We start from the raw sequence: 14,238 nt of genomic DNA, 5'->3' as shown, positions 1-14,238 counted from the left end.
TGGTAACAGTCTAGTCAAGAATGTAAAGCACCTTTTACAGTACAGAGTTCGAGAGTTAAAATTAAAAAAACTGAGATTTTATTCCCACCTAAGCCACTTGCTAGGTATATGATCATGGACAGACAACCTGAGCCTCAGTTTCTTCATCTCTAAAATGGAAATAACACTCAAACTACCTATGCCAGGGAGTTGCTTTGAGGAATATGCTTTGAAAACCTTAAAGTACTAGGTATGTGTTCATTATTGAATTAATAATAAACATTTACTAATTATCAAGTTATTAAAAATAGCTGTAAAAAAAAGTCTAGCTGAAGGAATAGTCCAGTATTGTAAGAAAAGTTTTTAGATGTTCCATAGTCTAAACCCAAATGCCCCAAATTAAAATATTATAATAAAAAGGATACAGGTGCTCTGGCAAACTGGTGGTAGTATTTTGGTCCTCCTCCAGGAAGCTTCCCTAATAAACACCAATCACTCTCATCAACACTACTACAATTCCTTCTCAATCCAAACTGTTTGCTAATACACTCTGGCAATTACTATATTCGTCTGAACAGCTTTAAAAAATCATGTTTAAGTTCATCTATTCCCTTTTTGTACTGTAAAATCCTCAAGGACAAGACTGATGTCTGGATATACATGTTGACTCTCCATCGCATAAAAGATTACTTTTAAAAAAAAATTTGTCTATTTCCTAGGGAATAGCAATAGAGATTGGACCTGTGATTTCATTGGTACAGGGAATGTTAAATGAGGAAACTCCCTCTATGAATGCAGGTCAGAACCTTCTGTTTCTCTTCTCTCCCTCTATTTGACAAGCAAACAAAATTAAAGTGATTCTCAGGATCACAAGATAAATTAATGATTAAAACACAAATTTAGAACTATGGTCTTTAATCTGAGCTGGGCCACCCTCCCTTTCCAAATTTTAATTTATTCAATTTATGTAATTAACCTTTCGCAAATTAGTAAACCTGTCTCAAGTTTCTTCCTAAAATAGGAAGCATAAAGTGAGCTAACTCACTCAAATTACAAGCAATACTTAAGGAAATAACTTGAAAAATAATTTCACATAATCCTTTTCTTTGAAAAATGTTACAATCTTGAAAAGCAATTATGATTATAATGCTATTTCTTAATACACTAGTCAAAGACAACAGAGCTGGAAAACAACTTCTTTCACCTCCTACTGGAAAACTCTCCTGTGTTTTCAGACTTGTTAGACCTAATGCTCAGCATCTCCCACCACCCCTGCCATTCCAAACAAAAAAGATACATGACAGATTTAGCCATCTGTTTCATTCCCCAAAGCTTGTGAAATTAAACTTTTTACAGGCTTAAGAAACAAACTCAGGTGTTCATGACAACTTTTCTTTATTACCTTCCCAATCTACACTAGTTTCTCAAGTGACTAGAGTGCAACTTAACTGCAAGAAACTATTGCTGGAATTAAAAAGATTTCACACACTTCACACACAAGAATAAAGATATCCTCATACCAAAGTTTAAAATAAATATTACACTAGCACCAGGAATATAAGGTTAAAACACCCCCCACACACACACAAACTACCACACTGAAGATTAAAAACCATGTGGTTGACAGACTAAGGTGAAAAGAACTGTTATCAACATTTACTAAGACACTTCCCCTATGAAGTTAGAAATTTTTTTTTCTAAAATGATAATTTTATTTAGCCTACTTCAAAGGTTATATCATTGCTCATAAACATTACTCACCTGTCCAGATTTAAGAAAAAAAAACTAACATTTCTTTCAATCCCTTTGAAAAGTGTCATAAATCTTACTAGCATTTTATTTCAGAGGATGAGATTCAATTAAGAAACCTTACGTTATTCAGCCGAACATCTTCGTTTTGCCAAAGAAACTGAGGCAAAGAGAAGTGACATGCCCAAGGTCACACAGATTTGAGCAAGGGAGTGGACACCAAATCCTCTGCCTCCAAACCAGCACTTTCCAACTGCACCCTCAATTTTAGATATGTGGTGTATTTTTCCTCAAGGTAAGATTAAAATCCACAAATTTACATATCCTCATGAAACTATAGGCGCATAAAGAACTTAGTTATGTGCTTATATTAAGTACTAAATTTTATTTCCTTTCAGCATTTACACCAGGAAGAAACCAGGAGCAAGATATCAGTTATACCCAGTGTTTGTGTGTAAATTTCTAATCTTCCTATTAGAATCAATTGAGATACCTAACAGAACTGAAAAGAACAGAAATTAATGCTTTCTCAGTTCTGGTGGTGCAGGCACAAAATATGGAAAGCATATAGGTTCTGCTCCACTAACATGAAGCCCAAAAGGGTGGTGTGGGCGTTATTAAAGCTTTCGATGTAACTGAAGTCCGTGCCCTTCCGCTGCAGCAGCGGTGCAGCACATCCCCCACCCTTGCGGCCACTTCCGTGTTTACACTCCTCTTCCCTCCAATTCCATGCGTACATTGTCAGCTTTACTCCCGCCCAACCTCCATTGGTCCAGCGCAGGCCAGAAGACCCGCCCCCAGAAATTAACGTTCTTATTTGGAACATCCCCGAGAAGGGATTGGAACGGAAGCCTTGTCAATCTCGCCGATTCTGTCCTCTCTGCTGCGCTTCCGCTATGGTGGGAGGTTTGGGGGGGAGGGGAAAGGGGGCGAACACCGTGCTGAGACTTCCCCAGGGCCGAGCCTGCCTCTTGCCTGCCCGCCAACCCTGCTGGTACCCACTACTCACATAAAAAATAAGGCAAACTGTGCCTTTTTATGCATCCCCACCCCACTGCTCAAGACATACCACCACCTCCCACCCCACAAATAGCCCCCCACTCTTCGCGAGGGGAGGGGACTGCGTTAGGTTTCCTCCTGTCCTTCAACTAGCAGGGCTGGGTTCAGAGTCACGGGCCTGAGCAGGGGCAGCCAGTTCAGTTGACTCCCTACCACCGTGACCCTTTGCGGGACCGTTACTCCTGAAAGTGCACCAGGTGCGAGGGGGCGGGGAGCTGTTTTGGCGGGTATCCTCGGCCGCTCCGTTTCTACTCTACAAGAGTCATGGGGAGGGAGTGGGAGTGGGGGGGGAATCCTAGAGCCCCCTCCCCTGGGGCAGCCGCGGCCTCTCCGGCCAGACAGCGTGGCAAAGCAGCGGAGACAACAGCCGTGCTCGCTCCCTCGCCCACTTCCTGGTTCCTCAGCAACTGGGGCGAAGCGCAAACTCTCCCGTCCGGGAGTCGCCAACTTGAGCGCGGCGCACGTTCTCTTGCACCGGCTGCCGGCGCCGGGCCCGGGACGCAGCGCCGCTGCTGCCGGGGGCAGCCACGGAGCCCCGGCACTGAGGACTGGGCAGGTTATTCACCAAGGTGATCACTTCCTGATTCGTCGCCTCCATTACTTCATTCACTGCTCCCTCTCCAGCCCGACCTCCCAGCGCCTCCCGCTGCTCCCTGCACCGGCCACCGCCGGAGAGCCGCCTCCCGCCCCTTTCACACGCCGCCGCCGCCTGCACCCGTGCACAGTAACACAACTTGCCCGGTCCTTACCGGCCCGGATGAGCAGATCCAGCTGGTTGGTGGGCCCCTCATGCAGAGAAGTCGCCATGTTTATCCCGGGGCTGGAGCTGCTGCTGCTGCTTCACATTGACTTAACGCTGGGAGCAGCGGCGGCGGCGGGGGAGGAGGCGGAACCAGCAGTCAGAGGCGCACACGCACTCACACTTGCACACACACATACAGAGGGATCCTTGCGCGTCCTCCCGACAGGAAGCCGAGGAACCGGCCCAGCTCCCAGGCGTCCGCCCGGCGAGAAAGCCCAGCACCTAACGGTAGGAGCTGCAGCGGCGGCTCGACTAGCAACGCGATCCTTCCGCCCTGCAGCCCAGACAGGAAGTCCCCGACATTCGCGCACGGCCGCTCCGCCACCCGCAGCCGGGGGAGGAGACTCTGACACCTGAGGCTAAGGAATCTCTCCCGGGCCTGGGACAGTTAAGGGGCTGCCCCGGACTGGAGAAGGCAACGAGAACTGTCTTCTAACTGCCCCGGATACAAGAGAGGCAGGCAGCACATTCTCTTGGAAGAGATTCTCGTGCTGTTTCTTGCAGCCTGGAAATGGCCATGCCTGTTTTACCTTGTTTTGGCCATCGCCGCGCTTGCTGGCAGTTTCTGTCCCTCCTTCAGGTGATGGAGGTGGTAGTTTTAAAGAGTAACCCAAAATAGTCATGCAGAGAAAATTATGTTCCCATAACTTTTCCGGGAAGGAAAAAGTGCTTCTACTATTTTCAAAAAAACTCCTGTCCTCTTTGAAAAATTGTCAAAAACTTAATATTGAGTAAACAACAAAACTGACCAATCTGTCATGCATGAAACCATTCGCAAATCTGTCAAAATATATGACCCTTCTCATTAATAACTGGCTTAGAAACAAATCTGTCAATGATGACGCACTTAGACTAAATATTCTCTCATTAAGGGCAAAAGATCTCTGCAAGTACTGCCAAATAATATATAAGCACACAATTCCTTGCTACTAAATAAATGTATAAAATCAAGAAACCGAGATAATTTGGAGCAGAAAAAATATTAACTGTCGGCAAGTTACAACGTTCTTCAAGACTAGGCTTTGAAAAAGTGACAATGGTAGCTGACATAATTTTGAAGGTCTACAAAGCCTTTTCCTTCCAAATTCCTATTAATGAGAGGGAAAAAATGCCTGACTACACAATAGAAACCTGGCAATTATCGGTTTAACATGATCAATATGTAAAAGAAAACAGGTTATTTTTGAAAGATGAGTTTAGCCAAACTCTTCATTGAGTTCAATTTTTTTTAAAACCTAAATTATCTGACATTACACATACAGCCTACAAGTTACGTTCAGCTGTTTACCTAAATGCAATGCCAATTTATTATGATAGATTTCACTGCATCATAAGGATCTCAAATGCCTTTAAATATATACTTTGAGTCAACACAGGGTTAGATTGGATTTAACATTTCTATCCCTTATTCCTCAACACATACTTATAGATCTAAAATGTACTTGTGCTTGCTATAGATCTGTCATAAGCTAAATCTGATTCTACTTGTTCCAGGAATGTCTACCAAATCTGGAACAAAAACTATAGTAACAGCACCGTTTTCACTTCTGTTCAATCACTATTAAAAAGCACTGGTTGATAAAGATAGAAGCTGGTAATTTTATCAGATGAAACAGGAAGGGGAAGGGAGAGCAAATACCAACAATACTTTCTGGTTTTAGATAATTTACAACTAACATTAATTTCTATTCATGGACTGGTGTTTTTTCATGTAGTTTGTAAGTGAAAATAGTGATGCTGGTCACTTCTACATTTCTTCTCAGACTGGCAGGTCAACTTAGTTTAAGCAAGCTCAAATAGAGAGACCTCCTGCTGATGTAGGAAAGTGTCAGTTTGAGGTTGGTCCACAACACATATAATTTATCAGTCATTTGTTTCTTGCTATATAAATGTATAGAATGTACAAACAATGGAATGAGTCAGTCCCTGTATTTTAGGGTAGCTGGGGAGCTGGGCCTTAATCACTTCATAGTACTTAGTACAGACCTACAGGAAATTATGCCCTTAATAAAGATTTAAAGATAATCCACTCAATCTTCACTTCTGTTAGGACTGTCAGAGAGACAGTCTGTGATTGTCAGAGAGAAGTGACCAGAAAAATAACTTAGAGATGATCTTTTATTTGTACATTTAATGTCTATGTAAAATTTCCGCATACTTTCTTGTAATTATGTCCTATTCAGTTAACAACTTTTAGAGATTAATTAATACTGAGAAGAATGGTTGAAATTACCAGATTATCTTTACAACACTTCCAGCTCCAAAATGTCATGATTCTACACACAAAAGCAAAGTTAATCGCTTTGGTAATACTTAAGAATTTCCTCAGTGCTTTAATTCTCATTTTTAATTACTATATTCAGGTAAACTTCCATTTGTGCTAATACACCTGCAGTGAAGTTTCCACATCAAACTTATTTTCGTGTCCCAGCAGATAACCCATAGTAACAGTGCTTTGTTGATCGGTTACAATGAATCAGATAATTAAAAATGCTTTCTTCCTCAAGTCTCTCTCCATGTAATTTGTCAACTTTTCCTAAAGACTTCAAATGTTTGCTCAGCAAAAAAGGCCTAAATTCTTCAGAGATCTTGTTGCTGTTGTTGTTCTATCAAACAGAAATTGCCCTTCGGCTTGTTTCATCTTTCAATCTGTGAGCAATGTTATTTTACTACAGTATGATATAAGCTCTTAACAAAATGAGTCCATCAACTGGGGAATGGCTAAACAAACTGGTATATAAATACCTGTAATATTACTGTATTTTAATCAACAACAAATATGAGGACTTCAAAAAATATGGAAGGATTTGTTATGCAAACTAAAGAAAGATGAACAAAGAAAATACTCATAACTACAACACTGTAAAAGATAATAAAAAGTATCTGAAGTCTGAAGAATTGTAATAACAATTTTTGTCATGGAGAAATGACATGGAACATTTACAGAATGCTCCTCCAATGAACAGGGAGAAATTACAGATATGAAAACTGTAGCTGTGGAATGTAATATACTGTCAGAAAGGGTTGTTGTGTCCATTGCCTTTACTTAATATTTGTTTTTGTTGTTACAAGGAAAGATTTAGTGGAGACAGATTAAAGGGACATGACTGTTGTAAAAACAAAAAAGACAAAAATGAGTTTTTCCTTTAAAAAAAAGCGTGTCGGGTACTGAAGGCAAGGATTGTTTCCTTTCTGACATCTTAAATATAAACAGGTTCTCAATAAGGGTTTGTTGTTCAATGAATGATATCCAGTAGGTTGAACTTGGACTACAACCCAAGAAAATTTAATTATGATTTAGTTTTTTCTACCTCATAGGGTAGAAATCTAGAAGATGTTTCCATCCAGGCAGTGATATCTGTGGGCCAGGTTGTTCTTGAGCATGTTTCTTTTTTCTGATTTTTAGCAAGACAAAATACTTATGCTGCCACGTGTAACAATCATTCACGAATTATCGCATCACTTATTATGGTTTTTGTCTGAGATGTGAGTCCTCAGAATTATTTCCAAATAGAATTTATTATTAAGTTGCTACGTGATATTCAAAGGCTGTATGTAAACACAAATTCAAAGACCTGGGTTATTTAATCTGTCAGTGTTATTGTCCTAAAATGCTTAGACTACACCACTCAAGTCATATCTTAGATACAGTAAATATCTTATTTTCTTCATTTCTTTAAAGTCTGCAATAAGTTATATGTGGCTTAGTGCTTGAGAGGTTCTACCTTTTATGTTGACGGTTTCAAGACTAAGTCAATTTTTAATTAAAATACAATGGGAATTCAAATCAAATCCAAGTCAGTAAAATCCCAGGGAATACCATATTCTTCCAGAGTACTGGAACTTTATTATATTCCAATATACAGACTATTGTCTGGGCTTAGAAATGTTTATTATAAAGGGTTTTTACCATAATTTCATTTGACTGTCAAATTTAATTGGGAAAAAGGTCTAGCTTGGCCCCTAGCTATTATCAACTTAAAATCAAATCAATTTAGATATTTCTGCTAAGAGTTTAACAACTTCATCACCAATATTAAATATAAATTAATATCAACTTATTAAAGTTTTTATATATTCAAATTGAAAAATGCTTACTAGCTCACCTTCCAAAAATTCTCAAAAGAATCCTTTTCTCTCATCTCTAACCTTAGAAAGAACTATGTTCTTTTAAGCTTCAAATGAATGCCTCATGATTGAAGCATATACAAACTACATTTAGAATTAAGATAAATATTTTCAAATGTTCTATAATGTCCCAGACTTGGAAACTGAAGACAGTCTTATTAAACTAAAAGAGGAAAACATCAGAATTGAAGTTTATTTTGGATTTGATTGATAGTTAAATTTTGAGATTCTAAATATATCAATATATCAAAAATTTTTGTTGATATTAGTGACTGACATCACTTAACTGATCTTTCATGGTATTAGTTTCATAAAGTAGTCAAACAAATCCTCTATTACATCCTTCCACTTTTCAGCCAAAGGAAAAAAACTATTACACTGACAGTCAAAAAAAAATTGACTGTATTCTATGATCCAGTGATAATGGCCTCCTTACTATCTCTCACATAAGACATTGCATTTTCCAACTCACTGCATTTTCAAAGGCTGTTCTCTATGTCTGAAATTCTCTCTCTCCTTGGCTCCACCTCCTGGCTTCCTTAAATCTCAACTGAAATCCTACCTTCTACAAGAAACCTTTTCCAGTCCTCCTTAATCTCAGTGTCTTCCCTCTGAGACCATTTCAATTTTATTCTATATATACCTTGCTTGTACACAGCTGTATGTTGTTTCCCCATTAGACTGAGAGCTCCTTGAGGGCAGGGATTGTTTTTGCCATTTTTTTAGTAGTCCCAGCACTTAGCACATTGCCAGGAAAATAGTATTTAATAAATTAAATGCTTGGTGACTTATTGACTTGGATAATACAGCATAGCAAATAATTTTTTACATGATTTACATTTAAATTTGTAATGTATTTTAGTATTTAAATATATATATTTGCATAATTTTCTGAGAATGCACAACACTTCAAAGAAAAATAATGATACTGCAAAAGGAAGTCCTGACCTGGAGTAAGCTTATGAAGCCTTTCCATCTTGCACCACTAATTAAGCCCTCTTTATTAACAATGATTATGGGATAGACAGTATCACTTCCTAGAGATGAGCTGCCCTATTTTTTTTAATATTTGTAGTCTGTACTACCAACACCTTTTCTTAATGCAAAAGCAATTACACATTTTGTCTTTAAAAGCCTTTTTCTTGGTAGTTTAGCCACCAGAAAGGGAAAAACCTGGAAATGTTCTGATAAGCCACAGGGCTGAAAGAATAAACAAGGGTAGTAATGTTAAACAATGGAAGTAGAAATACAACAGTTACTACTATGCCTTCTCTTATCCCATAAGTTATTCTAAGATCAGAATTTTGTTCTTCAATCAAATGCTAGGTGTTTAATACCTTTCAGTGTCAACCTGTTGCCTACTATCTATCAAGGAAGGTCTGCTGCCTAGAACTAAAAGCTCTCCAAAACATGGTATACCATCCTATCTTCCTTTCCCAACCTCATATTACTCTCCTTCACCCACTCAATGCTCAAGCCATTTACCATCTCCCATATACATTGGGAGGAAGCTAGACAGTTCAGTGGCTAGAGCACTGGGCCTTGAATGAGGAAGACCTGAGTTCAAAAGCAGCCTCAGACACTTACTAGCTGTGTGACCCTGGGCAAATCACTTAACCCTGTTTGTTTTAATCCAAACCCCATGGACAGTAGGGTCATGAACACTCAGACACAACTGAAAAACATATACCTTCTACATTCTTCTCACCTTAAGCCTTTATTCGTACTGTTCCCTATGTTTGAAATTCTGCCATCTGTTGGATTCCCACCCATCCTTTAACACCCAACTCAAATTCCACCATCTCCAGGAAGCTTACTTCATAACCCTAGCTTAGAATGACCTTTCTTCCCTCAGATATTTATTTATATCTTCTCTTATGCACTTAGCATATAATATTCTATTACTATTATTTGTGAATGTAGTTCATTTCCCTACTAGACTTATATGTAAGCTCCATGAGGGCAGGTACTAGCTTTCTTAAACTTTGAAGGTCACCTACTATTGACCACAATTCTGAGCACACAGTAAGTGCTTTACAAATGTTTGCTGAATTCAATTCATTTAAAATAACAACATTACTAGTTAGTTCTTTAGAGGAAAGGAAAAGACCCAAAGGCAAAAAAAACCCAAAAACTTATGGAGCAAAGTGAACCTGCTACCACCAAAACCAAATGTGTCTTGAACAAATTTCCCTTGCCACACTGACCTAAGTCTTCAGATTCCTCATCAAACTACCAATTTAATAATGCCACAGGTACCATCAAGGGGATAATTTAAAAAAGAATCCACACGGAATATATATCAAGAAAACAAAACAAAAAAAATTACTTGAACAAAGTAGACAGACTATGGTACATTAATGAAACTGAATATATTACCCTAACAAATGACAACTACTTTTAATTAAATCCATATAAAGCAATCCAAAATAACAATTCAGCAAATGTTTATTAAATATCATGCTAGGTAGGACCTAGGAGATACAAAGATATAAAGAAAAAAACTCCCTCCTTCAAGGAAAATACATTATTTCCACAGAGATCTAAGTGCAAACTAACATGAGAAGGGAGAAACACTAACAACCAGGGGATGAGGAAAGGCTTCTAAAAGAAAGTGACCCTCGAGTTAAGCTTTGAAATTAAATGAAGGAATCTAAAAGACAGGGATAAAGCAATACATTCCATACATGAGGTATAGCCTATAAAAAGGGAAAACTGGGAAATGGAATGGCAAGTTTGTTAGTTTACTGACAGAATGTAGAGTATAAAAAGAGGAAATAATTGAAGTATATGAAGTGAAGTGAAATAATTCTAGAAATGTAGACTGGAATCAATCAGAAAACCTCAAAAGATGAAGAGTTGCATCTTATCTTAAGGCTAGAAGGAAACTCCAGAGATTCGTAGTGAGACCTGTGTTTTATAACCATTATTTTGGAATAGGGATTGGATAAGAGAGAAACAAGAAAGAAGAGAGACCAATTAGAATGCTAATGCAATAGTTCAGTCACAGGTAATAAGGGCCTGAACTAGGGCTGTGGCCATTTGAGTGAAGAAAAGGAGACATATAAGAAAGATGTAGAGTTAAAACAAGATTTGACAAATAATTGAATATGAGAATAGGAGAGGAGACTGAAGAGTCAAGAATAACTCTAAGGTTGCAAACCCAGGTAAACTGAAAAATGTGGATGCCCTCAATAAAAATAGAGACGTTTGGAAGAGGGGTAGGTTTGGGGGAAGGATAAGTTCTTGTTTTGAACACACTGAGATTAAGATGCCTACAAGACATTTTAGGAGAAGATTCCAGACTGGAATTTAGGAGAAAGATTAGGGATAGTTATATAGAACTGAAAGTCATCTGCATAGAAATGATCATTGAACTCATGGGAGCTAATGAGATTATGAAAAAAGGAAACACATGTCCATGCACATGTGAAACATGTCATACATTATATTGTGCATGTATCATATGTATGTGTATATATGTATGTTATATATATAAGGGCCCAAGAAAAAAGTAAAATATATGTACTGAGAATATTATGCTGTATATATACTGACTACAACTATGTAAAAATATATATTTAATTGTTTAACTGTAAGAACAGAAAAGATTCAATAAAAATTTATTAAGCACCTACTACATTCAAGACATTGTTAGTGGCATTTGATATCCAGATTTGCTTCATTTTTTGGTTTTTTAAAATTTGTATATTTGATCATACAGGCAGCTAGTTGGCATAGCAGATAGAGCACCAGGCCTGGAGTCAGAAAACCCAAGTTCAAATTTGGCCTCAAACCCTTACTAGCAAGTCACTTTGCCTCGTTTGCCTCATCTATAAAAATGAGCTGGAGAAGGAAATGGCAAACAACTCGATTATCTTTGTCAAGAAAACCCCAAAAGGAGTCACGAAGAGTCAGACACGACTGAAATAACTGAATACCACCACCACTTTATCATACATATCAATTGCCCAGGTAATCTAGATAATTCAGGGAAATACACAACTCTTCATTCCTAATATCTTTTCAATCTAATTTTCTCCACTTCATTTCTTAGGCACAGCTTTAAAGTTAAAATAATAAAAGAATGAAAAGAATTCAAGTTCAGAAAGTTGTATAAAATATTTTTTCCATAATTGCATTAGATACTGTTTTTTTATAGATACTAAATTCTTCAGAGTGATCTTTCATAAACTTTGAATAGCACAAATTTCTTCGTCTTCAGGATATATCTGATCAATGAAAATTCTGTGGAACAGATTATATATTGCATATGCTACCACTAACTACTCAGACAGTACTCCTGAAAAGCTAGTGTTTTATTCTGTTAATACATATAATTATTAGACTAATGCTTTATAAGCACCATGGTTTTGTTTACTAAAGAAATTCAAAGAAAGCACATCCTGATTTTCTACCCAGGGAATATGGGAATTCTATAAAAATAGAAAGAAGCTAATTGGATCCTAAGACAAAACTCTACCTTAATAAAACCTAGTGAAAGGGTTCTTTCCCTTTCTTTGCCCCGCTGATTTTCCTGTAATGTTGAGTCATTTAACCATTTGCTGCTATGATTTTCATATACAGAGAAAGCATACTAGTCCTGATCCCTAGTTAAAATGGGTTTGTGCTGAGAGAAAAATGACACATAATTTCTTTTAGCAGCTTGAAAGGAGGAATTAACAAATTAAAAGACATACTAACTATTATTACATTTCAAGAAATCTATGATTTCATGCTGTGAGCAGGCACATCTGGTGGTGGAAACACTAGACAGTCTTCATATGTGCTGGTGACTAACCTCACAATGAGCCACTCCTAGTAACATTAATATTATAACTAAATACCAAGGTGAATGAACAACATATAAAATTTGTGCATGTAAGCATGTATGAACATGTGTGTGTATGCACGCGCACGCGCACACACACACACACACATGTATCTTGGGTTGAGACAGCATATGGACAATGAATTGGGCCCAGAATAGAAGGAAAAGAATGGACTGGATTGGCTCTGAAAACTGCCAATTACCCATTTAGTCTTCCTCCTCTTCTTCCTCCAGCTCCACCAGCTGTTAACAGATAAAATTTCACCTTACCCTTAAAGGCATGGGATGGCTCTCAAATTCCTTCACATCTTCTAAGCATGCTTTCTTCTCTCAGCCAATCATCATGCTCTCTTGCCCACTTCAGGGCCCCAAGCTCTGAGAGGTGACCTTTTACTGGGCCAGGGCCAGGCCCAGGCCTTCACATATTCTGCTGCATTTCCTCACCATGACAGACTGCACATCCTCCTCAATCCCTCTTCTAACACCCCACTATGGGATATCTTCCCCCATTAGGATATAAACTCCAGACTGTCAGACTTTATCCATCTGTGTATCTAATGACATCAAGCTTCTCCCGAAACAAAGGTCCATCTTTTTAACACTAATTTTATACCAATGCTTAGGGCTCATCAGTCAATAAGCATTTATTAAGTGCCTACTACATGCCAGGTACTGTGCTAAGAGCCAAGGATAGCAAGAAAAGCAAAAGACAGTTCTATTTTCAAGCAGCTCACAGTTTAATATGGGAGACAAATACTCCATTAGACTGTGAGCTCCTTAAGAACAAGGTCTATCTCCAGCAAAAAGAATTACAAACAAACAAGACATATGTATGTGTGTGTGTGTGTGTGTGTGTCTGTCTGTGTTATATGTGTGTATAATTATACATACATATAGATCAACACCAGTGTCTTCTTTCAATTATTTCCAATTTATCATATACAATCTTTAATTTATTACATATATACACGATATATATGATTACATACACATAAATGATATATGATACATGCACACACACATATGATAAATTAGAGATAATCATTTGAAAGAAGGCACTAGTATTAAGGGGAATCAGGAAAGGCTTCTCATATTGGTTGGGATTTTAGCTGGCACTGGAAGGAAGCCAAGAGGCAGAGGTGAGGAGGAAGAACATTTCAGGCATGATTTATCTGCAGGAATTCAATGTTGATAAAAAAAAAATTTACCTAAAGTGTTTTTCCTACATTGTTTCACATTCATAAAGCTTTCTGCATTAACAAGAAAAGCTCTAACACAAAAAATCACTTACCTTTACCCTAATCAAGCACAGAAGGCCCAGACATCTCAGTTGAATCAAAAGTAAACTATGTGTGAGTATTTTATCAATTTGAAAGGATGATAGGGGCTTTGGAGAGAATCAATCATATTCCATGGGAATATGTATAAAAACAGCAAGCTAATTTGGCAGCAATCAGCTAAGTAGCTATCAAATCCAGCACTAAAGGACTCCTTAAAGGAAACTGGGAGGTGGGGAGGAAGGCATGGTGGTAGGAAGAAAGAGGGCAGTCTCCTCATCCTTCACTGACCAGAGGACAACCTCGGAACCTCAAAAGGTCAGAAGATATGGAATTCCCATCCACTGGTGGCAGTGTCCCCAAAGAAGCAGTGACTAGAAGCAGCACCTGCATCAGGAGCTAAGACAAATCAA

The 14,238-nt window shown here is 38.2% G+C and overlaps 1 protein-coding gene across 7 annotated transcripts in view; it reads right to left on the bottom strand.

Moving 5' to 3' along the window:
- ELF2 (E74 like ETS transcription factor 2) overlaps positions 1-14,238 on the bottom strand; it is a 125,710-nt gene that overhangs the window by 23,066 nt on the left and 88,406 nt on the right. Inside the window, exon 1 of one of the 7 annotated variants that reach the window (XM_020967485.2) lies at positions 3,537-3,843. The exons of 5 other annotated variants lie outside the window; for them this stretch is intronic. In XM_020967485.2, the coding sequence (XP_020823144.1) occupies positions 3,537-3,594 (58 nt within the window). In that variant the 5' untranslated portion in view covers positions 3,595-3,843. Of the gene's footprint in view, positions 1-3,536; positions 3,844-14,238 lie in introns of those variants that run through there. One more of the 7 variants, XM_020967484.2, reaches the window with a different exon arrangement.

The sequence above is a fragment of the Phascolarctos cinereus genome, unplaced genomic scaffold, assembly GCF_003287225.1.
Source record: "Phascolarctos cinereus isolate Bilbo 61053 unplaced genomic scaffold, phaCin_HiC Scaffold_9;HRSCAF=440, whole genome shotgun sequence".
NCBI lineage: Eukaryota > Metazoa > Chordata > Mammalia > Diprotodontia > Phascolarctidae > Phascolarctos > Phascolarctos cinereus.
Note: the sequence above shows the minus strand (reverse complement) of the source record. Positions and strands in the feature narration are given on the sequence as shown.